We start from the raw sequence: 27,539 nt of genomic DNA, 5'->3' as shown, positions 1-27,539 counted from the left end.
CCATCTTTGTGGGTTTGATATACTTGTTCTGAGTCATCAGGGTCGGAAGCAACCTTAGCTCTCTTCATCCCTAAACTCACCACATGCTCATCAACCCAGGCTGCGAACGAAGGGCTGAGCTTAAAGAGGCAGGGAAACGCTTGCCTTCACCAGGCCTGGGAGACAGATTTTAAAGTGTAGCAAGAAGGGTGAATCCTACAAATAAGATCAGAGAACTTTGCAAACATGACTGAAAGGAAGCAGACCTAGGCAAGGTCCACAAAGATCAGATCGTGAAGTAATAGTTATTCCTTTAAGTATCAGCTTTGCTAAGTGAAGTAAGGAAAGATGGTTTAAGTTGGGCAGAGCACCCAGCATGTACAAATGTCCTGGGGCACACAAGAGCCATTGGAAGAGCTGAGAGGAGGAGTTGGGCCAGTTCTTATAGGCTAACCCAGGGATAGGTGGAAGTGTGGCCCACGCTGAGTGAGTCTGTTCCTCAAACACAGACTCGAGAAGGTCAGGTGTTTCCCTTAAGCTTCCTCAGATCCTCAGTAAGAGTTAACTGGTTCTCTCATCTTTGGCCGGCGCTTCTCCAGCGTTTGCTGCTGCGTGACTCCCTGGCCTGTGCTGAACTGGCACGATCAGCCTCCTGTATGGCCCCTTCCAGATTAGCCCTTTCTTGTGGGCAAACAGCTTCACCTGTCAGCTGCCACACTTAGATGAAGGTCTGTGTGCACGGGGTGCACAGAGGACGTTTCCTCGGTAAATGGCGCCTAACAAACAGCGCTCTTTCCTGCAGCTCTGCAAATGGGGACAGGTGCCTTTGCCAGCCGCACCCGGATGTCGGTTTAACACAGGTCCCACTCGGCACTGTAATCCACACATCAGAGCCAGAACTGCAGATGCCCATTTTCTGACGGCCGTTCACTGGCCTCCACTGCGTGCCCAGGGCCCTGTCGCTCAGCAGTGTCCACAAACCCCACCTGCCCTCGTAGAAATGGGCAAGACACTTTTCACTTCAGCTCCGGGAGCGGAAAGACAGATCCACTGGAGGAGGACTGGCGTCAGAGACCCTCCTCCCCGACTTTTCACTCCTCCAGAGCCCAGGAGCCCATGCACACTCATTCTGTGACTCAGGACAGGCACCTGCCCTGAATTTGCAAAAGCAAATCCTGAGGTGGCTCCGTCCCCAGGTATGGATGGCCACGTCCAGAGCTCAGCCAGCTGTCCGCTGCTCTCTCCAGCTCCACCTCAGCTCTGCTTGTCTCCCGATCTAGCCCTGGCCACCCTGGGCCCACTCTCCCGGATCCAGGCACTAAGCTCACCAAAAGGCTGGTTTTGCCGGATCCCAAGGCCAGCCGAGCCCATGTGCGGGCGAGGACTCGCTCCTCTACACACACACCTTGCAGAATCGCGTTCTTCTGCCACTCCCCAGACCACTGGCACTGGCAGGGTCCATGCTGAGTGGACTATCGTCAGCCTCCCCGTGACAAGATGGGCTTCGGCCCTGTCCTGCAGAGGGGGCCGTGCAGAGGGCGTGGTGCTTCTTTGCAACTTCCACCACTCTCGCCCCTCTCTCCCCGTCACCCCTTATTACAAGCTGGAGCCAGGCGGCCCAGTGTGCATGTCGCCTCCCCCCTCGCCCCTGCGCTTTGGGAGGAGGTCCGCAGGACTCGGGGAGGCTCTGAGCCCACTCGTCCGGGAGTCCTCGGAGATAGTCAGCGGCAGCAGGTGACTGCAGGGTGGCGGAGACAAGCCGCCCTCGCCTGCCAGCCCAAGCACCTCAGCTCAGGTTAACCCGGGCTTCCCTCCGAGGAGCACGGCAGCCTTGCCGACCGTCCGGGGCTTTTCCCATTTCTTTAGCTGCTGCGGCCACATGGCCTGTGGTCATTTCACATCATCATCTCTGTCACCGTTTTGTGGCCTGAGTCAGTGCCAACAGAAACCACCAGGCATCTGACGTGCTGAGATGGGGCGCAGGCCTGGGTGGTCTGTGGACCCTGTGACGGGCGCCTGTGCCGGGATGGGGCGTGGAGAGCTGGACGAGGATCTGGGAGTGCACCTACTATGAGGCAGGCACCACATTGGGGTTCTAAAGATGAGAGGATCCATAGATAACATCTCCATGCTCGGGTCTTACTGTGTGAGCCCCAAACTTCCCTTCTCGATAACCTGACTGGTCCATTCTGCTGCCTGCCTAGTAGCCACACCCCACCCTTCCCTGTCTCCATGACTGTCTGGCTCCATCTCTTGCTGAGCAGGTGACGCTGCCCCCTGTGTCTGACTCACAGTAGATCCCACTGGAAGAGGCAGCAGAGCCATGCTCAGGGTAGACTCTGGGGCCAGGCTGCTGAGCAGGGCTTTAACCAGTCAGTCCTGCCCCCATCTGTCCTGAGACTGTCCTCCCCAAGGCAGTTGCCGTGCCCCTGGCTGCCAGGACCGCCTCTGCTCTTGCCTATGAGCCACATGCCCATGAGCCTCCCACCTCCCCGGGTCCTTCCTTGTTCTCATGACTCCTAGCTGGTTCTTAAAGAGTCCTACTCATAATCCCCCTTCCAGGAAGATTGTCGCAGAGACAGGGCATGGATGAATGTAGAATTCCCAGGAGGCCTCTGATCTGAACAGGCCAGGTCTAGGCATTAATTACAAAAATGTTAGTGGGAAATTTTCTGAGGTGAGGGGTAAGAATGCAGCTCAGTGGGAGAGCAAGGTCCAATCCCAGCACAGGGGTGGGGTGGTGGGGGACAGGAGGAGGAGGGAAGAGACAAGACAAGAAAACCACACACGAAGGGCTGGGGATATAGCTCAGTTGGTAGAGTGCCTGCCTAGCAAGCACAAGGCCCTGGGTTCAATCCCCAGCACCACACACACACAAAAAAAAAAAAAAAAAAAAAAAAACCACACACACACACAAAACCTTCTGGGGTCCTTCTGGGGTCCTCTGCTTCCTCCCTGTAGAAGGTACCCATACCCAGGCCTGCCTGTAAGGAACTGAGGTTTACTGTCTGGTTTCAGCACTGTCTGCTCTCTGCCGCCATTGACCAGAGGCATCTAGAATCCCACAGACCTGGGAATGTTGAATATCCTGTGTCAAAAGCTGACCCAGGACAATAGCTAGCTCCCTCTAATCTAGACTGACCACATGTCTTCATGATTGGCTGGTTTTTATTTGCAAGCTGACGGGCCTCCGTTCAGTATTTCGTTGCATGTCAAAGACACATGGGAGGTAACCGGGGTCCTCCTGACCCCCAGGCTCCTACAGCCTGCGGCCAACTGACCTCTGGTGTCTGTGTGCCTCTTTCCCATCTGAAAACTCCAGTGGCTGACGGGTAAAATAACATTGAGATTGCGCACTCTGTGTAAAAGCTTTCTTTGAGCTTAATACTTACCTGTTTTTTTGAAGAAATTTTAATAATGCTGCTGGGGTTTAAAGTCAGCAGGAAACCTGCAATTGAGATTGCTTTATTTGTACCAGTATCAGTATAGGGCACATATGTAATAAGAAACTCGATACTATTTGTTGAATGAGTAAATTTTCATGGTAACTGGTAATTGCTGGTCTATAAAACCTCTCTTCCTGATGTTTCTGCCACTGAGTAAAAATGATTTTTCTGCTTGTAGCAGACTAGACTCGTTTCAAATAGAAATATTAACCTGTGATCACCCTTGTACAAGAAGCACGAAGTTCAAGGCAATAAGAGCAAAGCCAGTTAAATGTGTTTCCTACCTGCACAATTTACCTAAATAGAGATCACCCAAAGAAGTTTCGTTAGCAATCTGGAAACTTTCTCATAAGATTTTTAAAATGTATTTTATGGTCAAGATGTTACAGTATCCTCCCAGGACTAATTCATATCTAGCCAAGAAAAATTGCATTTTCCCATTTACATTCCAAAGTCTGAACTTTTATTTTATAAATGAATTTCCCCCCCAATTCGGAAAGCACTGGCTACATTACAAATTTTAATGCTACTATTATAGGATCATAATTTTAAAATCCCAGGGTTCTCCAAGGGCCCAGCAGCATGCCATCCTCCACTTTATTAAAATGAATGAACAGATGTACAATTTATTTCTGCCGAGCTATCATCTAAATTCATAAGCTATTTCTCATGTGTCTGAAATCCACGTTGGTTTCCCATTTTCTTTGCCTTAGAAAAAAAAAATCACACTCCCTCATTTATCACTCTGGGGACATAAACGAGAAGTCTACTCTTCACTCCATTCACTTCAGACTAATGTCCTCGACACAATTTAAATCCCATCTCTCCACGGCCAGTCAATGAGGGCGAGGCAGCAGAACACCCCGCACCAATCGGCAGCCTCCCTGGCCTCTGCTCACGTGAGCTCACACTTGGCAGACGCAGCCCACTGACCCTGGCCTTGAACCTGTGCAGGGGCGGGGGTCAGGCTGCCACCGACAGGGTTAAAAACCTGAGTCAGGGCCTGAAATGCCCATCAGCTCTCATCTTTTGCAGAACCCTCAGACCATCCTTACTTCCCCTGTGCTGCCCGTGGCAGGACGTAATTAAATTGTTGAGGCTTGATGGTGTTTCTCCAAGCTCTGAAGACCCACACGCTGATCTCAGACCTGTCGCACCACACATCCCTGCACGGTCACTTTCCAGCTGTGCAAACTTAGGCAGCTTACTTAACCTCTCTGAAATCTGACTTATTCGTGAGTGAAATAGTGATAAGCAGACCCATCTTGTAATACCGAATAAATAAAGTAGAGCTTTTCAATGCCAAGGTCAATAATGTACAGCAAGCTCAGTGACTGGCATATGGTTCCATAAAAGGGCCATCGTGAGAACGATGGCATCCCTGAGACAGGTCCCTGTCCCCTAACAGTTGGGCGGAAATTGTGGAGCATGGCCCTTCCTGGTCTCATCTGGGCCTGACCCCCAGGGGTGTGGGGAGGCAGTTTGTAGCCAGCCGGCGCAATCGATGGCTACAGATGAAGCCCTCAGGTTATCTGGCAGAAGCTGCTCCCGGAAGAATTCTATTCATGAGATCCTGCTGTAACTGGGCAGTAAAACTTGCCCGAGCTGCTGGGTTGGCGTGGAAATCTGCCCTGCATCTCCAAGCGCATCCCAGGGTTGGAGCTGTAATGAGATTCGGAGGGTTTTATTGGGTCTTCCCTTCCCAGGGCCCTGCTGCTTGGAGAAAGACCTCGGGTTAACTTCATTTGCTTGTGCTCGGTGACCACTCCGTGATTCCCAGCACAGCTTGTCTTTCTCCCTCACAACATGGTGGTGGGGAAGGTGGGACCTTGGGTCTCTGGAAGATAAAAATGATGGAACTCTTTCATTTAGTAGAGATGGAGCTGTGCGAGGACAGTGTCACCAGGGCTGGTCCCCAGCCAGCAGCAGGAAGAGGAGAGCACGTTAAGATGGCCCAGGAGGAGCCCTCCGGAGCCGTCAGAGCAGCCGGCTGGGATCCACGCTGTGTGGTGCTGCTGGGGGCCGGGCTTGGCAGAGCTGCGTGCACGCTGGCCACAGTCCCTGGCCACAGCAGCTCCAGTCCTCCAATGAGCTTACAGCCCGTTGCAGAATATGGGCAGTCCCTTCATTTCCACTTGACCAAATCATGTGTCAAGGTCATTGACCTGAGACCCTCCAGAGAAGTTGGAGAAATACCATCTGCCCGCTGAGCAGAGTCAGGAGGCCAGCTGTCCACGGGACCAGGCAGCCAGGCTTCCAAGTTCCACGAGAAGCAAAGGCCACCAGCAGATCTGACAGCTTGAAGAGTACAGGATTTTTAAAAGTAACGAACCCAGTTGTTTTGCCCCATGGAGTCTCAGGTGACAGGATCCAGGGAGGATCTGAGAGGCCGGGAAGGTCCAGCTGAGCCGAGCTGGCCTGGCTCCGGGCGATCGCTCCGTTGGCTCTGTTGGTTTGGCTGAAAGGCCTGTTTTTACACCCTCGAAATCCCAGTTTTGTTTCCAAGTTCCTTTCTCAAAAGGCAGGGTGGCGAGGTGTGGTGGAGACAGTCTGGGATCGGAGGACTCTGGATTTCGGCTTCTCCGCCGACACTTCGGGCAGCTGGATGTTACGCAAGTGCCTTAGGCTCCTTTGGTCTCAGGTTTCACCTGTAAAAGGACTTGGTGGTGAGAACTTGATGTGGCACTTTAATTCTCATCATCTCTGTACAAGGCGGGTCCTGCTGGTCTCTCCAGCTCACAGATGAGGGACTGGAAGCTTAGGAAGCATTGGTCACCTGCTGGGCTCCAGCAGGTTAGCCTCAAGGTCAGCCTGGATCAGTGACCTTGATCCACTGTGAGCTGGCTGGGAGACACCCCATCACTCTTGGGGAGCAGAGGCTGCACCAGGCTTCCCAGTGTCTCCCAGGGCAGCGTCTCCTGCAACTGCAGTGCAGTTCTGAGGCCAGGGAGGTGACACGGCTCAGTCCTGTTACCCAAGTCAGTTCCCGCCTTTAGAGAGAGAGAGAGAGAGAGAGAGAGAGAGAAAGAGAGAGAGAGAGAGAGTGTGTGTATCACTCACACGGTGTGTATAGTCATCACCACCAGGATGCAGGACTACTGCTTCAGCGGAGGGGTGCCTCTTGCTGCCCTGATGGTTGTGCTGGCCTTCCCCTCTCCTCTGGTGACTCTAATCTGTCCTCCACTCTAGTTTTGTCATCTTGAAAACGGTACATAGAGGAAATTGTATACCACCACGCTCCTGGAGATGATCTTTCTTCACAAGCATAAAGCTGCGGAGGTCCATCCAAGTTGAGGCTCGCTCAGATGCTTATTCCTGTGTGAGGCTCACAGCCTCCCCTGGTTCACGCACCAGTTTCTTTAACCGTTCATTCACTAAAGGATGCTGGCTGACTCCTAGGTCGGAGCTATTTTAAATAAATCTGCAATGAGCCGGGCACAGTAGCACACGCTCAGGAAGGTGAAGCAGGAAGATCATGAGTTCAAAGCCAACCTCAGCAATTTGGCAAGGCCCTTAGCAACTCAATGAGACTCTGTCTCTAAAAAAAAAAAAAAAAAAAAAAATTAAAAAAGGGCTGTGGATGTGTCTCAGTGGTTACGTGCCCCTGGGTTCAATCCCCAGAATCAAAAATAAATAAATCTGCTATGAACATTTGTGCCTTGATTCTGAGAGAAATGCCTAAGGGGACCCAGGGCTCGGTTACATGATGAGCATGTGTCAGTTTTGTGAGAAACTGCGGAACCATTTTCCAGAGTGGCTATGCCATTTCCATCCTCAGCAGCAATGTACGAGAAACCCCCTTTGTCCACCTCCCCACCAGCATCTGGCTCTACCACCATGTCTAACGCAGACACTACTGTGGGCATGGGGTAATGAATTTAATCTGAATTTCCTCAATGACCGATATTAAACATCTCTTTACGCACTCATTTGCCATCTGTAGCTTTGGTGAAATGTCTGATTGTGAGCTTTGCCATTTTCTAATTGTAATTTTTTTTAACTGTCAAATTTCGAATATTGTTTCTGTGGTCTATACACGAGCCCTTTGTCAAAGTTGAGGTTCACAAATATTTCTGTTAGTCTGTGGCTTATCATTCTATTCTCTTATTAGGGTTTTTCACAGAACAAAAACTTTTAATTTTGATCAAATCCCATTTATATTTTCTTTTATAGGTTGGTCAACTCTAAGAATTCTTTGCCTGGTTCCTAGGGGCTAACACTTATCCCGTTTTCTTCAAAAGTTGCATAGTTTTGTGTTTTGCATTGAGTCCATGATCCATTTCGAGTTCATTTTTGTGTAAGTTGTGAGGAGCAGACTGAGGTCACTTATTTATCAATGTGTGTGCAATTGCTTTAGCACCGTTTAGAAAAGCCTATCTTTCCATAGAATTGCTATTGTAAAAAAAAATCGTTTGGGCTTATTTGTGCAGGTCTATTTCTGGGTTCTCTGTTCTGTCCCATCGATCTGTTCCCCTCCACCAGCACTGCACGGTCTTGATCACTGTCACTGCAGAGGAAGGCTGAGCGCCAAGTACAGCCGTTCCTCCCACTTGATTCTGCTTCAAAAACACTTTAGAAAACAGTTTTAAATGCACATTGAATTCAACAGCATTTTATCCCCTCCAAAATTATGTTTTTCTGATTGAAACATAGTTCATTTCCATTGTAAAAAACAATTGATATATGATATGAACATATCATAGAAAAAGTTAATAGTCCTCCCCACTCCCCTGAGAGACGACGACTCTCATTGATACTTTGGTTAAACATCGCCAGATGCTCTTCCTTTGCATATGGCAAGCCCTACTTCTTAATTTACAAATCTGGGCTCATACTACATTCACTATATTGCAGTCTGTGTTGGGATTTTTATTTTCTTACTCATCTGTGAATGGTACTTTATTTCTTCAGCATGTAGCCAAAGCATGATGTAGGCAGGAAATATGGCCTGGACCCTGTCACGTGGTAATGCCTGTGTTTTGATATTCATAATTTGACCCCTTTGACTTTTGCTATGTTGGGGGTGATCTTGGCCTTTCTTAGGCCAAGGACAGAGAGACAAAGGACAGAGAACCCCTCTGTAACGTTGAATAAGTCAAGACAATTCCCAGAAGCCAAATTGTTCAAGATCCTCAACGTTATGGGACATCAGAGAATGGGTTCCACCATCCCCCAGTCCAGGTTCCTCCAGCTGGGATGAGTGGCCAGTGCCCCAGCAGCTTCTCAGCTTATATTAGAGGTCATTCCCAGCAAGTCAACAGCACCCCAGAGTTGCCAAAGCAACTGTGATCAGGCCACGTTGAACCCCTCCTGGTGTCTATCCCACTGCCCAGCCACCTGTTCCCCATAAACTCTACCCACCCCTCCACTAGGGGAGCGCCTACCAGAAAGACATGGTGTACCCAGCAGCAGGCTGAGCTTGCAGGTGGCGGCCTCACCTCCAGGGGGCAGCCAGGAGCAGAGCCTGCAGGTCAACCCACCCATGCCCCGCAAATGGTGAGCTGCTCCAGCTCCCGTAGCTTAAGGTACAGATTCTGTAATCTCCTTCTCTATATCTCATTTCTGCCTTAAGATGTGCCCTTCGAATGGCCCCCATTCTCTGGGTTTCATTAACTTAACACGTTTTATTTCCACTAAGTAAACCCAAGACATTTCCAAGGTCCAATACAATAGATTTTCCTTTTGATCAATATGCTGAGCAATTTACTACCTCGTTCGTTTTAATGGCTCCTATTGTGTTCAGTTTCATGGATGTCCCGTTTGACCAGCCCCCATCAGCAGCTTGGTGGTTCCTGGTTTCCCTCATGGAACTATTAGGAGCAGCTAAAAGCCCTGGGAATCTAAGTTTGTGCACATGTGTGAAGGTCTTCATAGGAGAGAGCCTCAAAAGCAAAGTGCCTGGCCCAAAAAGGATGAGTATATAATGCTCTCCTTAATTCAATGCAAGCATTTTCAAATCACCCTCATCCAGTGCCCCCTAAGTGGCCCTGGTTCCTTCCCTGGACTCCCAGCTAATGGTGGAGGGAGGCCTCACCTCTGCAAATGGGCTCTGACAGATGCCCAGGGGGCAGAGTTCCTGGTCCAGAAAGCACCTGGCAAGGAGCAGAGTGTTCTAGACCTATGAAAGGCCCCTGCAGGTAGTGTAGACCCTGAGAGCAACGGGAGCTAAAGGACACGGGATGGGGACAGGTACCCTCCCTGCCTCCTGGGGCGTGGGTCTGGGTCTGCAGGATAGCCTCTGAGAGGAGCTGGGAAGCCCAAACGCAGGAGGACTGAGCTGAGCCGCAAAGCCTACCTCAGAGCCCGGTCCCGGGCTGACGGTGGGGCCAATGATGGAATGTCTCCTCTCTCGGAACCTAAAAGTCCAAGCTCCCTATTCTTTTTATATAATATATATTATATAATTGTATATTACATATATAAATTTTAGACGTTGATGGACCTTTATTTTTATTCATTTATTTATATGTGGTGCTGAGAATCAAATTCAGTGCCTCACACATGCTAGGCAAGCGCTCTACCACTGAGCCACAGCCCCAGATCCCCAAGCTCCCTATTCTTGAACCTAACCCCATCCCTAAGTTTCTTCCTCCGCCCAACTCACACTTGCACCTCGCCCACCTCCTCTGACCAAAAATCAGCACACTACAGTGACGCAGCCACATCACTGTTTATAGCAGCTCAACTCACAGTAGCTAAACTGTGGAACCCTAGGTGCCCTTTGACAGATGGATAGATAAAGAAAATGTGATATATAGATATAGATATAGATATGGATATAGATATAGATATGGAATATAGATATGGAATATAGATATGATGGAATATTACTCAGATCTAAAGAAGAATGAAATTCTGGCATTTGCTGGTAAATGGATAGAGTTGGAGAATATCATACTAAGTGAAATAAGCCAAACCCAAAAAACTAAAGGCCAAATGTTTTCTCTGATATGCAGATGCTAACTCACAATGGGGGGCAGGCCTAGGGAAGAATAGTTACTTTAGATTAGGTAGAGGGGAGTGAAGGGAGGGGAAGGGTTTGGGGTAGGAACGATAGTAGAATGAAACAGACAGTATCACCTCATGTGCATGTGTGACTGCGTGACCGATGTGATCCTGCAACATGTACAATCAGAAAAACGAGAGATTACACTCCATTATGTATGATCTATCAAAATGTATAAATGTGTTCTACTGTCGTGTGCAACTAATTAGAACAAAATTTTTTTTTTTAATTTTTAAAAGGCTACTGTATCAGGGCCACCCAACCCACAACAGGCACCACGGAAATCCCTGAGGGAAACCCCTCTGCACGGCACTCACTAGTCCCCACAGATGTCTGTTGGTCATGGTGCAGCCAGGCTGTGGGTGCACAGGAAGGGGCATAGGAAACAGAGGGGTGTCATTTCCTACAGGTGCAGCACAGGATTGGTGCCCTGGGCCAGCAGGGACCGTGGAGAGGCCATAGAAGCAGGACCCCGGCTCCGCTGGAGGTGCGGGGAAAGGAGGCAATGATCCTTGCCTGCTCTTGGCCTGGGTTGCTGCCGCCATCAGCCCTGTCCTCCAGCTTGCACCCCAGGAGAAGCCCGGGAGCTGTGCAGGCCAGAGCTGGTGCATGTGAGAGTAGCGACACTCACTCTGTCCCTGGGGAACGTTTTCTCTCAACACGGCCTGGGACCAAGAGCAGGCAGCACTGCCTCCAGAGCTGGACAGTGGACAGTCCCACTCCCTGACTCTGCTCTCAGCAGCTCCGGGCCATAAGCCCCCTCTGGGGACCCATTGGACCGTCACCTGCTAGTGAGGCCGGCACTCCCTGCCCCGGGCCTCCCTCTCTGCCTTGCCTCCCTGAAGGTCGGTACTGCACTGCTAGGACTTCAGGCCGCTCTTCCTTGGGGCCCAACTTACACCAACATTCACCGTTCCCCTGGCTGTTCAAGGTACAGCATGGCTCACAGGCAGCCCAGGGAAGCTACCTGTGACCCCAGCAAGGGTTCCCCCCGTGCCCGGGTGCTGCCAGAGCAGTGGTGCTAGATGTCACCGCTGGGGGACACTCCCTGGCTGCAGAAGCTGCATGTGCCTGTGTGTACATGTGTGCTGCACAGAGTTTCTCCCGAGCCGGGCTTCCTTGAAAGCTGACGGTCGAGGGACTCTTTCTATCAGAAGTTGTGGCTGCGGACGAGGAGGGAAATGAGTAGGCGGGGTATCCGGAGTGTGCACCCCTCCGACGGCCAGCTGGCCATCCCCAACAAGCAAACAGCCTATCCAGGTGTCCCCTTGGCTGACGGGGCCCACCCGGGTCAGGTCGCAAACAGCCCGTCCCTGCCCGGCGCCTGTTCCCTTCCCTTGCCGTGGGGATGCGTCGTGAACGCACGTCTGAGGTGCGCTACAGCATCTGGAGACCCCGCAGCGCTGTCCGCCTGTCCTGTTTTCCCAGTTCTTCACGAGGTAACTGGAGGCTGGTGGACATCGTCTTGGGTGACTGCCAGGTCCCAAACCTCCCCTTGAAATGCTCCTGCAGGAGCCTGGAGAGCAGAGGTCTTACAGAGCCAGCAGGACTGACTCTAGGGGAACCACCCCACATGCCGGAGGCCCCTGGCGTCAGCACAGTCACCTGGGGGCTTGGTGTCCCAGCTTGCCATGGTCCTCAGGCCCACATGCGTATTTCCATGCAAGACACCCAGAGCCAGCCAGCAGGAGGCCCCAAGTCAGAGCAGCGCTTCAGGCAACAGAGAGCCTCGCACGCAGGTGCTGCGTGTTCCTGAAATTTCGCCTAGTTTTAGATTTCGACAAGGTCATGAAGAGCTTGGATTTCTTTTTGCTTAATGTAGAGGCAGTGCCCAGTGCCTGTGACCTGCCAGAATCTTCCCTGGGTGGTGGCAGTAGACCCTGCCACCCCCACCCCAAAATCCCAGGCTGGGTCACCGAGGCCTTAGCCTCACTTGTTCAAAGCAGGTGGCCCTTCAGTGTCCCCTGGTGTGGACACCCCACCTCTGCTGCCACAGGCCCTGCCACTAGTGAAAACGTGGCCCATGGCTCTCAGTTTGCCCAGAGCTTCTTACTGTAGACAGAGAACACCAAGAAGATGACTTGCGCAAAGGCAGAGCCCTTATCTAGCCTCCAGCCTCCCTCTCCGGCCTCCTCTGCTCCCCCTCCCCTCCTGTGTCTCCGCTCACCGCCTCTCCACACACCTCCGCTCTCCGCTGTGCTCCCTGCTGCCCCCTTTCACCAGGGAGACATTCCAGCTGAAGGCTCCACCTTCTTACTTGAGTTCCTCAACTCCAGGAGCCTCTTGTTCCCCCACATAACCCGGCCCGCACCCCCAGCCTCCTCCCTCCTGGGGCGTGGCAGGGCAGGTGACGTGGCTGGCCTCTCGCTGTCTTGCCTGCTCTGTGTGAACCCCGCCCGCCATCCCCTCGGTGCCTATTCAATCAGCCCCAAGAGGATTTTTGAACGGTATGTTTTCTGCTCTAAATACGCTTCAACAAAGACCAATTCCATGGCTGCTTGATGCCGACACGTTCACAATATTTATTTACGTGCTTTCTGGCCCGCGGCATCTTTCCGAGCACTTAATACTCTCTAATGGCACAACAGGGGCGAGAATCAAGGATAGAGGGGAAGGACTGGACCAGGTGGTGGGGTCCACGCTGAGCAGGGACCTAGCTAGGGAAGAGGCAAGGGCAGGAGAGGGCGCGTGCTGGTGCCCAGGCCTCGCGCTCCTGGGCTCTCCTTCCCCGCAGCCCAGCAGCAAGCTCTACTGAGAGTGGCTGCAAGGGTCTGGAGCAGCCTCCTCAAACCTGGTGGAGCTCAGTGACCTGGGACCTGAGCAAACTCTGGCTTTCGCCCAGAACCTGTGCCTCTAACCAGCTGGCGAGTAGTGCTGGGACTGCGGTCCCAGGAGCTCACTCTGAGTGGGGCGAGCTTGGAGAACCCAGAGGGGAGGCATCTCTTCATCCAAGTAAACTCGTCTGAGCCCCTCACTGGACCATGTTCTAATTTTCTGAGGCCTGTCCTGTAGCCCCTCAGGTGACAGAGCCTCCTTTAGGGCCTTGCCTCCCTGGAGAACAGTGGCACTGGACCCTGGCGGGGGACCCATGTCTGTCTGTCATACCTGAGCCCGCTGGCTGCCCACAGTCATAAAATATATTGAATGAAAAATAAGAGGCCGGCAACTGTCAGGAAGAACAAAAGCGAGAAAAACTCCCTTTCTTCTTCTTTGATTAAGGGGATTATCAGCCACTAATTCAAAAATCATAGAGTAATGAAAACTACATCAATAATTTTCATAATAATCATCGTCTTTAGTTTTACCCTTGGATGTTTTTCTGGCAATGTCTGATTCAATTCCTCCGCGCAATGTCGCTGTGCTGTTCCAGGGTTTTCCTAGGGGAGTTGAGTCCAGGACCAGGTCACTGATTAATCTTGTCCTTGGGGAACTTGTAGCTGCCATTCCCAGACAAGGCTTATGGCAAGCAGTGAATCTCCACTGGGGACAAGTTACACACACACACAGCCACACACACTCACACATGCGTGCACACACACATGCACACATGCACATGCACACACACGCACACGCTGGGGCACCTGGCAGTGTCTGGAGACATTTCCCCTTGTTACGACTTGGGTGGTGCCTGGCGTCTAAAGGGCAGGAGCCCAGGACACTGCTAAACAGCTGGCAGAGCACAGGACAGCCCCCAGAAGCAAATAGTTACCCAACCCCAGAGCCCGAGAGGGGGAGACCAGGAAGGCAGCTGGGACGCTGGGCACGCTGATAGGACAGCCCTGGTTCAGTGACATCCGCTGTAAGCGGCCTGGACAGGAGGCAGCTTCCTGTGGCGGGAGTGCTCCGTGGTGAGAGAGCAGGGTGCTGAGACAGGAGGAGAAAGACCAACCGGGCAGTGTGTGTTTCCGCGCAGGCGTCTCTACACCGTTCACACAGCCGCCTGCGCCCCTGGCTTGCTCTAGCTCTGCCCAGAACAACATGCCTCTCATTGCTTGTGTGCTGTGCCTTCACCTAGGCATTGTACACACGTTTCATTTATCTGCCTCGCAATCCCATAAGGACAGGTACTATTATTATTTTCATGGAGACACAGAGAGGTTAAGTGAGTTGCTGGAGGTCACCCAGCCAGTGTGACACAGCTTCATGGAGCATTAAGCATGAGTCGCTGTCTCCGTGGTCTTTTTCCGTGTGGCAGGGTCTCCGCGGGGGCCTACTCCCCAAGTACATTTCCATCACATTATGCCAGACAGAACAGGGAGTCATCTTCCAAATCCCCCCTCATCAGGACTGATTCCTGAGGGTGATTCTCATCCATCTCTTCCCCCCATGGGACTCCGATGTTCTCAGAATTCCATCTGCCACTCGGGAAGAAACGTGCAGAAGAGCCGGGGAGGCATGGTGAGGCCCTTGGGGTTGACTGGAGACAGGAACCAGTGGAGCGAGCGGATGCTGGGTGTAGAGCCGTCCTTGAGGCATTTGGGATTCAGATATAAATTAGAAGCTGGAAGTCAAGGCCACATATGACTTCATACAGATCCCTGGAAATGGAAGCAGAGCTTCCTCTTGTCCTCGTTTGTCAGCATCAAAGGTCTAACCGTGTGTGTGGTTCTCAGCCTCAGGGGAGCAGAGATGCCCTTTCCCTGGCTGTAGTGGCCCTCGTGGTGGCAGGAGGGGCCTCTTCCCGAGGGCCCCAGGGCTCTGCCCAGCTCCACGCTGACCTGAGCAGCCCGTGGTAGCTGGGAGGAAGGAGGCTGCTTGCGGTGGTTCCCAGCCTCCAGCCATTCCCAGGGGTCCTGGTCCTCAGATGGCTCCCGGGGGACACACACCGCTCCAGAATCCGCAAGCAGCACGTGGCTGCCGCATGGATTTGAAAGGAGCGTGGATACAGAAGCCTTGAAACATGACGCACGTGAGGAGGCCACACTGTGAGAGGAGGCCACACCGCCTGCTCACTGAAGCGAATCGTCCAGAACAGGCAGATTCAGACCGGGAGCAGGGCAGCCGTTGCCGGGCTGAGGAGGGTGGGGGACAGGGCAGCCAAACGCACCAGGTTTCTCGGGGAGGCGATGACTGCGTTCTGAAGTTGATGTGGGGTGGCCACACGGCTGTGACCCTCCCAAAAAACATGGCGCTGTACACTGGAAACGGGCCACGCTATGGCATGGGAATCACACCTCAGTAAAGCTGCTGCCAGAAAGGAAAAAACACAGCACAGTGTCTGCAGACTGGAGCTGAAGCCCGGAGGGTCCTCTGTCCGGGGCGAGCGCCAGACCTTCTGGGGCTTTGAAATCACAGCTGCGTTAGCGTGGCACCTATTTCTCTCCACAGTTCAGATAGCGAACTGAATTGGGGAAAATCTTGATTCTAGGGAAAGAAACTCTCAAAAGACGACAGAGTGGACCTTAGTCTATCTAAACTTCACATGCAGCTCCTAGAATCAGGAACTATATCTTGTTCTTAATATCCCGGCACAATCCTGGCACGTAGGTCTTAAGGAGATGACAGGCAATGGGCCCCAAGAGGTGGGTGAAGAATTAACTTGCTGTAGGAGGTTTTAAAAGAAGGATCTGTTTAGAGGCGCTCACCTGCTTCATGTCTCTTGGAAGAGCTCAGCAAGCCTGGCGTTCTGTGATAGCGTGTCTGCACGCTGTCTCTCCCCCCCGAGGAGCAGAGCTCACATGAGCAGGGACCTCCCCGTCGAACCTGCTGCCCAGGGTCAGTGTCAGGAGCAGAGCTCAGCACAGCACCGTCTGCCACAAAGCCTTCTGGGGGGCACAGGAATGAAGGCTTGGGCGGGGATGAGGCCGGGGATGAGGCCGAGCAGCTCGGAGCATGCACGTGGTTGAGGGGTCACCCCACCGACAGGGTGTGCAGGTGGACAGGCTGGTGACCGCACCCCGGGGAACCCACGTGTGGGTGGGGATGACGGCAGGGTGGGGACGAACGGCGGACGGGCACAGGTGGACACGGACTGAGGGTGGATGGGAGATGGCTGGTTCTTCATCCGACATTCAGGCACCGCCTTGACTGGCTTCGCTCTGGTCTCTGACATCTGTCTGGGGGAGGGTCCCTCCTGCACCCTCCCGTGGGGGCTTTACCTGAACATCAAGGCACAGCCCTTAGTCAGGAGCATCCTCGGAGTTCAGCAAAGGGAGGTCTCGGAGCCAGCAGTGCAGGTCAGCAGCCAGGGATGGGCAGGGAGCCATCCCTCAGGACTTTGAGGACAAAGAGACCTGAGTAAGGCAGCTGGGCAGTGGCAGGGTGGACAGTCAGGCCAAGAAGATATGGAGAGGTCCAATGGAGAGCCTACCAGTAGGGCTGGGCAGGGCAGACGGCCAGCAGGGGGAGAGGACAGAGGCCCAGGGGGCCCGTCTGTTCCATCAGAGAGCAGTGAAAGAAAAGTTAAAAATAGAAGCGCAGCCTTGCCATCCAGCCCCTCCCTACTGCAGAGCTCTGTGCTGAGTCTGTCCAGGCAAGAAATTGGCAGGGGTCTGGCTGCTCCACGAGCCTCGTCCTCCACCCCTTCTGTGTCATTCCCCTGGGTTGACGGTGCTGCCACCTGAGCAGCTGAAGTGGCCCTGAGCAATCTCTGGCTGGGCTCAGTGACTCCAGTTTTCTTGGGATGGAAGAGCACAGCTCAAGGCAGTGGCTCCAAATGCCCCCCAGACAGCTGCTCCCAGGAACGCAGGTTCTCAGCCCCCACGGGGCCAATGCCACCCCAGCCCATCTGCCTCTGGGTGCCTGGGACACATAGTCAGGACCTTGGGCAGAGACTCAGCCAGCATGCGTCACAGCTCTGAAGGCCAGAATGAGGCAGGCCTGGCACCCCTGGAGATCCTGCCCAGAAGGAGCTTCACGGGATGGATCCACAGGAGCCAATGGGAAAGGCTCTGCAGTTTGGTTCAGCTGTAGCTAGAAGTTGCATGGCTGTCAACAGAGGAAGGACTCAGCCCCGTGAGGGTGGGGACATGTCTGCTTTACTGGACACTGAGTCTCAAGCACCCAGAATCACACCTGGCACATGCAGATGTTCAGTGACTTTAATGAATCCATGAACCAAGTCCATGTTTGTAACAGCTCAGCTGCTCCTGTGCAGACGGGAGGCTGTGAGAGGCAGGAACGAAAGAGGGCAGGGCCGACGCCAGCAAGAGAGGCCCAGACAGCCTGCAGGCAGCCCCTGAGGCCCCACCTTGGGGTTGGGATGGGGATGGGGATCAGTGGCACGTCTTGTGTGTGTGTGTGTGTGTGTGTGTGTGTGTGTGTGTGTGTGTGTGCGCGCGCATGCACATGTCTACGCATGTGTGTAGGGGGAAAATGCACATCACGTATAATTTGCATTGTGATCATTCTCAAGACGTGTACGATTTCATGTCTACAAGTTCATTACACACCTGTCACCGCCATCTAGTTCTTCAGCACCCAGACACTTTGTACCCATCACACAGCCTCTCTGCATTCCCTGCTCTGACCCTCAGCCAACCAGAAACCAGCTTTCTGTCTCTGAATTTGCCCGTTGAGAAATTCTGAAGGAAACTGAGTGGTACAATTGTGGAGGTGAAGCCAAGAGACGCTGCTTGTCAGCTGCGAGTGGAAGGCGAAGAAGAGGGGGACAAGGGCAGGGCGTAAAGGAGTCGTGATGCCACTTGCCCGTGGAGGGGTGCAGGGGGAAGGGTTTTTCCTGTGGAGATGGAGGGTAGGAAGTCACCTTTTGATCTTTTTTTAAAGCTTTTTATTTTTTTTTAATTTTTATTTTTGCAGACTGCATTTTGATTCATTATACCCAAATGGGGTACGACTTTTCATTTCTATGGTTGTGCACGATATATAGATTCACACCATTCATGTACTCATACATGTACATAGAGTAACACTGTCTGTCTCAGTCTTCTATCTTTCCTTCCCCCACCCCCTCCCGCCCCATTTTCCTCTACACCATCTAAAGCTCCTCCATTCTTCCCTTACCCCTTTCCTTCCTGCCACCCCCCACCCCATTATGTATCATCATCCACTTATCAGAGAAAACATTTGTCCTTTGTTTTTTTTGGGCTTGGCTTATTTTACTTAGCATGATATTCTCTAACTCCATCCATTTACCAGAAAATGCCATTATTTTATTCTTCTTTATGGCTGAGTAGTATTCCATTGTGTGTATATACCCCAGTTTCTTTATCCATTCTTCAACTGAAGGGCATCTAGGTTGTTTCCACAGCCTAGCTATTATGAACTGAGCAGCTCCCGTTACTTTTATACTCCATCACAGACCTGGAAGGGCCTCAGTGGTCAACTGGAGCCATAGCTGTCAGCCCCAACAGTTCACTAGAAACATCTGGGTCAGTCTGAAGACTACAGATGCCTGCTTCCCACCACCCCCCCAAAAAGCAAAACTTCTCTAGAAGTAGAACCCCAAATCTCAGTAGTTTCTGAGGTTTATTATGTGATTCTAATGAAACTTCAACATCAGGAGCATCTGATCCCCACATCTCAGGAAAGCGAATTGGGGCTCAGGGAAGTGAGGAATGTACCAAGAACTTACCCAGGAATTAGAGGCCATCAGAACTCACCCCACACCTGCATGTTTGCAGAGTTGCAGAAACCAAACTCCAGAGTCGCCTGAGCAGGCCATGCTGCTATTCCTGAAAAGGCCGCTCTTCATCCATATTCAAACGTTTGTGGCCCAACGCCTATCTCTGCAGAGAATTGCTTTGCTCCTCAAAATTGAACTACATTCAATTATTTCATTGAAAGTACAAATGTGTTTTGCATGGTCTTTCATTTTTTTAAGAAGAGAAACTCAACCAAAAAAGAGATGTTAATGTCAGTGGAAACAAAGGGTCCAAGTCTGGCATTCAGAGCAAATGGAATGAGGGCAAGTTCGCTGCACAGTTCTTATTTTTCCACCACCTAATGCAATATTTATTCCATCAGCTCATTCCCGGACTCCTTTTCTGCAGAACTTTGTTTTTTCCTAAACAAACTCTTAGGCAGGAACTCAAATACAGGAGACAGATGAAAGGGTTAACAGACGGGGCCGCGGCCGTGCTCCTCGTTCAGGGGAAGCTCCTGGTGCGCAGGTGGGACCCCTGGACCACCTCTCCACGTCCTGGTTCCCAGCAGCGAGTTGGAGAAGGGACCTTCTTGTCAGTCTTCAGTGGCTGCGTGTTTCCATTTTGCTTTAAAGAGAAAAGAATGCTATTTGAGCCCGTTCTTCCTGAAGCCCTTTGTTTTTGGTCCTGCAGAAGCACGTGTCTGTTGGGCAGAGTTGAGGAGCTTCCGTGGGCCACGGAACCACGTAGAGGAGGAGGACAGCCACCGGAAGGTGGCCCTCGCTGGCAGGGAGCCAGAACCCACAGGGCTCTCCCGCAAGCCGCTCACTGGACACTGTCTTTGTGTCTGGAGCCGACACACAACTGGCCTCCTGGGAGATAAGCAGGCCCAGAAGAGCGCGTGCCAGGAGGGCAGCGGATGGGCACAGCAGGCAGTGCCTTGCTTCCTCCTCATGCCCATCGATCGGCTCATTCCCTGGACCCGCAGAGCCGGGAGGTTGGGGTACTCCTGGCAGCTCCTCCTCGTGGAAGGGGACCCTCCGCCCACCCAGGCTGAGGAGATATGGATCTCACCAGCTCCCCCAGGCAGGGAGCCTCAGACTCCCTAAAGCAGCTGACGCCGACGAATCAGTTCTCCAGGCTCGAGAACCACCTGTCCTGGGAGGCCAGGGGGTCTCCAGAGCACCTCTGCCGGGGCTCAGAGCCGAGTGCGCCTCGGGGCCCATCTGTCATGGCTGACCTTCTAGTGGCGTCACGGCAGGGAGCATCGCTTGCCTTCAATGACCAAGAGCCGGTTGTCGGAGCAGAACGAGGATAAACAAGAGGTGGTGCCCGGACCATAAGGGAAAGGGGCACCACACGGGTCCGGGGAAATGAGGACGCACTCAGATAACCCCATCGTGAGGGAGACGTGATGAAGAGGGAGTCACGGGGTGCGAACCTCATTCTCCGATTTGTTAGTAAGAATTTCATAGGATACGGAACGAAAGCTACCTCGTGGCCATTCTAACAGACGTCGACTCCTGGCCGCACAGATGCCAGGCGGTGTGCCAAGCCCCTTAGCTGCATTGTCATGTTTATGTCCATCTTGGTCCCTACATGGTCCACCCGCAGCAAGAGGTCACGCTGTTCCAATAAGCCACGTCCCTTACGTAAACACAGACTGTTGAAAGCCGCTGCTAGCTGGATTCCAACCATCTCAGCCCTGTCCTTCTATCCTGGCAAATAGAAATTCAGTTTAGAAATCTTTCCAAGACCTCATCTTTTAATTTCCCAGCATCAACACCCAGGTGGCTACGCCCACGCTTCTCAAGCTCAGTACTGGCTCTCTGTGAAACTTCAGGGTCAGCAGCTCCTGCACCGGGGCTCCCGCAGTCAAGCATGTGAGCTTGCCCACGTCCAGTCCCTTCGAGCCACCTGCTGACCTTCCCACTCAGCTTCCCAGGGGAGCTGTGCTGATCGTTCCCACCTTCCTGGCTAACCTGAAGAGCACCTCTGCTCTATGAGGAAGTGCATGCTTGTGATAAAATCCAGTTCCACTTCTCCCCGAAAATGACCTCTGGGGCTAGTCCAGACACCTCTTCCTGAATGACCTGCATGTAACTCATGCCACCTTTTCAAAGAAAGAAGGAAATCGCTCTGAATTGAAAGCACTACTGCGCTTCAGAATGCCATCCCAAACCAGTGGTCCACAATCATCGTATGAAAATAAGTTTTACATCTGGTATTTGATTTGCCACCCAGTTTAACAGAAAAGTAACTTTATCTATTTTTTTCCAATTAAAGGAAGTAACGTTGCAATCAATAATTCCTCCTACTCTGCTTTGGTAAATTAATGTCTGCCTATTGTTTTTAAATCACAAAGTGAACATTGCTATAGAAATGTAAAATGGTACTATTTCATTTTAATCTATTTAATTTTCCATTCTTGAATTACATAATGGGGTTAAAACACTGAATAGAATTAATAGAATGAGTATTTAATTAAGCAATAATGAGTTTCTAAATGGATGCTCAAAGAAACTAGCTTTATAGTTTATGCAAGAATCAGATAATTGTCTTAACAAAGACCATAATAATTGTGTTGAATGTTTTTTTATATTTAAAGATTTTTGGTTTTTTCTGAATTCTCTCAGGAGTAGATTTAAACATAACCCAGTTCCTTGGTTAGACTCCACTTCGCTTTCAAGGTAAATTCTGAATGCCTTTCCCAGTCGCCAAGGCCCTGCGCTAGAGATGTCGTACGCCACCTTTGCAACCGACATCAAGCACTTCCCGTGGTCCCCTCCCATTCCACCTGCACCCTCCTTCCTTCTGTGAACACGCAGGCCCCTCCTGCCACCTGGTCTTTGCTCCCGCTGTTCCAGTGCCTCAAACACTGTCCCACTCACCTTATTAACTCCTCCTCCTCTTTCAGTTTTCAAGGAATTTTCCCCTGATGATTCTTCTCACACCGGGTCAGGCACCTGCCCCCCACCAACACACACCGTACAGACTCCTCAAAAACTGCCGATTCCTTTCTGAGCACCTAACACCTGTTTATAATTATTATTTCATATCTGTCTCTCCTTCCAGCCCCTAATCTTCATGAGAAAATATACCATGTCTGCTTTGTTTACTAGTGAATTCCTAGATGGATGGATGGGTGAATGAATGGAGGATAGATAGATGGATGGAGAATTGATGGATGGAGGATGGAGGATGGATAGAGGATGGAGGATGGATGGATGGATGGAGGATGGATGGATGATTGGATGGAGGATGGATGGATGGATGGACAGATGGATGAATGAATGGATGGAGGATGGATGGTGGATGGATGGATGGAGAATGGAGGATGGATGGATATAGGATGGAGGATGGATAAGTGAATGGATGAATGAATGATGGATGGAAGATGGATGGATGGATGGATGGATGGACAAATGGATGAATGAATGGATGGATGGAGGATGGATGGATGGATGGATGGATGGATGGACAAATGGATGAATGAATGGATGGATGCAGGATGGATGGATGAATGGATGGATGGATGGATGGAAGGAGGATGGATGAAGGATAAATGCATAGTACCTCTAAGGACACATGAGGACCATGTTACTTCCTATAACATTGTCACCTTCCCATTTTACTTGGGTTCATCGGCTCACACACTGAAATTGTGCTCTCTGCCAGTCCCTTCAGTAGGTTCTACAGACATGAAAGATCTGTGTCATGGGAGAAGCTGCACAGGAGGGTCTTACCCAAACAGGGCCTACACTTTAGTTTAGTTAAGAAGTTAATTCATCCATTTACCAGGTCTTCAGCCCAGTCACGTTGAGCACCAGCTTGTGTGCCGAGCATCAAAGCTGCCTGGGTCATCAGGCACCATTGACCCAATACTAGGTCCCTAAAATCAGAAAAAGAGAACTCAGAGTCAAAAAATTATGTTTAACTCATTTTCTCACACCATAAAAATGCAATTTTTAACTATTGTGAATTGAGCTGCTATAAACATTGATGTGGCTGTGTCACTGTAGTATGCTGTTTTTAAGTCCTTTGGGTATAAACCAAGGAGTGGGATAGCTGGGTCAAATGGTGGTTCCATTCCAAGTTTTCTGAGGAATCTCCACACTGCTTTCCATAATGGTTGCACCAATTTGCAGTCCCACCAACAATGAATGAATGCACCTTTTCCCACATCCTTGCCAATATTTATTGCTGCTTATATTCTTGATAATTTCCATTCTGACTGGGGTGAGATGGAATCTCAGTGTAGTTTTAATTTGTATTTCAATAATTGCTAGAGATGTTGAACATTTTTTCATATATTTGTTGATCGGTTGTATTTCTTCTTCTTTGAAGTGTCTGTTCAGTTCCTTAGCCTATTTATTGATTGGGTTGTTTTTTTGATGTTGAGTTTTTGGAGTTCTTTGAATATCCTGGAGCTTAGTGCTCTATCTGAGGTGCATGTAGTAAAGATTTTCTCCAATTTTGTAGATTCTCTCTTCACATTATTGATTATTTCCTTTGCTGTGAAGAAGCTTTTTAGTATGATCCCATCCCATTTATTGATTCTTGATTTTACTTCTCACGCTTTAGGACTCTTGTTAAGGAAGTCAGTTCCCAAGCCAACATGATGAAGATTTGGGCCTACTTTTTCTTCTATTAGGCACAGCGTCTGTGTTCTAGTGCTTAAGTCTTTGATCAACTTTGATTTGAATTTTGAGCAGGGTGAGAGATAGGGATTTAATTTCATTTTGCTACATGTGGGATTTCCAGTTTTCCCAGCACTATTTGTTGAAGAGGCTATCCTTTTTTCCAATGTTTTTGGTGCCTTTGTCTATTATGAGATAACTGTATTATTTGGGTTCATCCCTGTGTCTTCTATTCTGTACCTTTGGTCTACATATCTGTTTTGGTGCCAATACCATGCCATTTTTGTTACTATGGCTCTGTAGTATAATTTAAGGTCGGGTATTGTGATGGCTCTTGCTTCATTTTTCTTGCTAAGGATTTCTTTGGCTATTTTGAGTCTCTTATTTTTCCAAATGAATTCATAATTATTTTTTCTATTTCTATGAAGAATAGCTAAACTATGGAACCAACCTAGGTGCCCTTCAACAGAAGAATGGATAAAGAAACTGTGGTACATATACACACTGGAATACTATTCGGTCTTAAAGAAAAATTAAATTATGGTATTTGCTGGTAGATGGATGGAACTGGAGAATATTATGCTAAGTGAAATAAGCCAACCCCAAAGAACCAAAGGCCGAATGTTTTCTCCCATATACAGATGGTAATTCACACATAGGGGAAGGGAAGAATACAGATATTTTGGGATTAGACAGAGGGGAGTGAAGGGAGTGGAGGGAGAGGAGGGGTCGGAATGATAGTAGAATGAATGGGACATTATTACCCTGTGTGTATATGATTCCATGACCTGTGTGACTACATCACGTACAACCAGACAAATGAGAAGTCAGTACCGTTAATCTACGATGTGCTGAAGTGCATTCTACTGTCAAGTGTAACTAATTAGAGCAAATAAAAGAAATTTTAAAAGTGCAATATTGGAAGCCCATGAAAGTCTATGGTGGCAGGCGGGGCCTGGGGTCGGAGTCAGGGTGCACTTCTGCAGGTGCTGTCCTGGAGAGCAGGGACCAGCCCGCCCTGGGCATCGGTGACTGGCCGGAGCCTCACGCCGCCTGTCTGCCTTGGTCCCTTGGTGTTTTCTCCGCCCTCGCCTCCACGTGCAAGACCATTCATTATGCAACAGATGGCCGAGTCCCCATGCACTCAGCACAGCGAGAAGCTGGGGATGGCCACGAAGACGGTGGACTAAGCTTGCGCCTTAGTCCCGGCCCTCTCAGCTTCACCTTGGCAACAGGGCACTCGCTGCTTGGACAAGGCACCTTCTCTCTTGTGATTGGACGTAACCGCGTTTCTCCTGGCTGGTGATTCCCAGCCCCCTCCAGTCTTGTACACACCAGGCCCACCTATTGTCTGCCCCCATGCCTAAGGCACAGGTGTCAGGAGAGCCAAGAGGACAGATTGTGAGCTGGCAGCCACAGCCATCAGTGGGAGGGAGCCCGGTTCTCTGGCTCTGGGCTGAAGTAAGGGCTGAATGTCTGGCCTGGCAGTGAGAATCTTGAGAGCTCTCCGGAGAAGAACGGTCGAGAGCAGAGATTCTGGAACCGGAGACTGGGTCTGACCTGGGCTCACACAGGACTTTGGACCAGAAGGTCCCTCTCCTCTCTGGGCAATCACCCGCATCAGGATCTGAAGGGATGACAGCATGCGTTTCTCCAAGGCTCCTCCTGGCCACGGCACCCTTCCTTCCTGCTGAGCCAGCTGTACCTCAGGCCCCTCAGCCCCGGGCTCAGACCTCTTGCCCATCCAGAAGGGAAGGCACTCTGCTGACACCAGTTGGACATCCTGAGACTTGGACTCCATCCTATTTCTCACCCTGGACGGTGCGTTTAAATTATCTGGGCAGGTTCAGAGACCTCGGAATCCCAGGCCTTACTCCAGATCATCCGGACTGGAATGGGACCCAGGAATGTGCTCAAAGCTCCGTAGCAAATGTTCTGGGCAGTCAGAGCTGAGAGCCCCTGGTCTAGTTTTCCAGTTCCAGAATTCTGTGATTTTTGGAGAGCAAGGAAAGACAAGGAGACCTTCCTTAAACAGGGATCCAAGGGAGCGGCCGAGGTAGTCGCTCTAGAGCCGCTTCCCATGACAGCATCCTGGACACCCTGTGCACCTGTTCCCAGAGCACCCCGCTCCCCTTGCCTGGCAGACAAGCCCCGTGCCCAGGTTTGCCCAGGGGCTGCAGACAAATGAGTTCTGTCCCGCCCATCCCCCAAGGCGTCAAGCCGAGGCTCCTGATTAATGATTTGTAAGTCAATTAATCAGTGGCTGCTTTTGAAACCTCATTTCTCAAATGACTTCTCTTTGAATACAAGGCCTTTTTGACATCATCTTAGTGTCTCCAGATTCACTTTCCTCCTAATTAAAATTCCAAGATATTTCTTCTTGTTGTCAGCTTATTGGTATTACTTGTTTATAAAATATTTGCAAACAGATTACTATTCACCTGTAGTGTGTCAGAGGTAAGCAGCAAAACAATACTTTACGCTTCCGGCTCAAAGGAAATGTGATAATGATAGCTCATGAAATCCTCCATCGAGGAGAAAGCTAATTTCTCATCTATTGATTTATTTTCACCACGCCTACTGGCAACAAGTCTTTGAGATGTACTACAATAAAAACGCCGGTGTACGGGCCTCCACACCGTGGATCTCTAGGTTTCTGCAGCAAATGGCTTTCTAGCCATGTGAGTTTGGGGCAAAGGGCTCGGGATCAAGTTGGTTTGCCCCGCAGAAGGGAGGGTGGCAGCAGCAGAGGCTCTGAAGGCAAACCCTGGCTTCAAGCCCCAGGGCCTCTGCTGTGAGTCCTGGCCTCGGGTGACCTGGTGGTTCAGGGTGGGCAGGCTGCAGGAATAAGTGCGCACAGGAGCACTCGATGGCTTGTGCTCCGTGGAGCACGTTCTTGTTCAACAGCAGAGCAGGCGGTCTGGCCATTCCCTCCACGTGGAGCCTCAGGGATCAAGGCTGCCCTCCCTGCCACCCCTGCCGTGGCTCCCAGTCCCTGTGGGCCCTGGGCTTGTGAGTGTTCAGACAGGCAGAGAAGAAAGAGCACGGGCAGGAGGCACCGCTGTTGTCCTATCCTCTTGGCCAGCCCAGCGTCGTTCGGCCCAGGTCCTGTAGGAGAGAAGTTAGTCTCGTGACCTACCTAAGTTCAGGGGGAGCCGAGAGGCAGAGCGGAGCCATATGCCTCCCATGTTATCACTTGTTATTAAATGAGATGATGTGCTACGTCCCGGATACCGTGTACGCGGGAGGGCTCCACACTTGGTCCTTGCTATGTATTTTTCGAAATAGTGACAGTGGCCGTCTGCTTCTTTTGCAGTTTCAAGCCACAGTGGAGGAAGGCGCGGTGGGAGTCATCGTCAATCTGACGGTGGAAGACAAGGACGACCCCACCACAGGCGCGTGGAGGGCTGCCTACACCATCATCAACGGAAACCCCGGGCAGAGCTTCGAGATCCACACCAACCCCCAGACCAACGAGGGGATGCTCTCCGTCGTCAAAGTAAGGATCTGCCCGTGCCGCTGTCCCCAGTGAGCAGCGAGGGCGGGGGGGACCACGAGTCAAGAAGGCCATAGGTAAAGCCCACTCTTCCTCCGAGTTGGTGGCTCACAGGCGCAGCTGAACTCGCAGCAGCGGTTCTGAAAAACTCAACTGTGACTTTAAGAAAGCCAAACTTACATGTTAAATGTGATTCTCAGCAGCCTTGCTAATGAGCTAGCAAAGGATATGCCAGAATGGGATCTGTAAGGGTTTTGTAAAGATCTCTGCTCAGAGTGTGAACTATTATGTCTCATCTTAATCTTTCTTAGCAGAGTCTCCATGGCTGTCCTAGAAACGCACGCATAATAGTTCTTGGAGGGAAGGCTTTGGGGAGCTGCTGCTGCTGCAGAGCCCCCCCTGGTTCCCAGTGGAAGGAGGCAGAAATAT

At 51.1% G+C, this 27,539-nt stretch overlaps 1 protein-coding gene across 1 annotated transcript in view; it reads left to right on the top strand.

Moving 5' to 3' along the window:
• Positions 1-27,539, top strand: part of CDH13 (cadherin 13) — a 906,077-nt gene that overhangs the window by 791,131 nt on the left and 87,407 nt on the right. The window contains exon 9 of the mRNA XM_079116937.1: positions 26,931-27,113. Coding sequence (XP_078973063.1) covers positions 26,931-27,113 — 183 coding nt within the window. The remainder of the gene's footprint in view (positions 1-26,930; positions 27,114-27,539) is intronic.

This window comes from Sciurus vulgaris (genome assembly GCF_902686455.1).
Source record: "Sciurus vulgaris genome assembly, chromosome: 17".
Lineage (NCBI taxonomy): Eukaryota > Metazoa > Chordata > Mammalia > Rodentia > Sciuridae > Sciurus > Sciurus vulgaris.
This window is presented reverse-complemented; position numbering and strand designations above follow the sequence as displayed.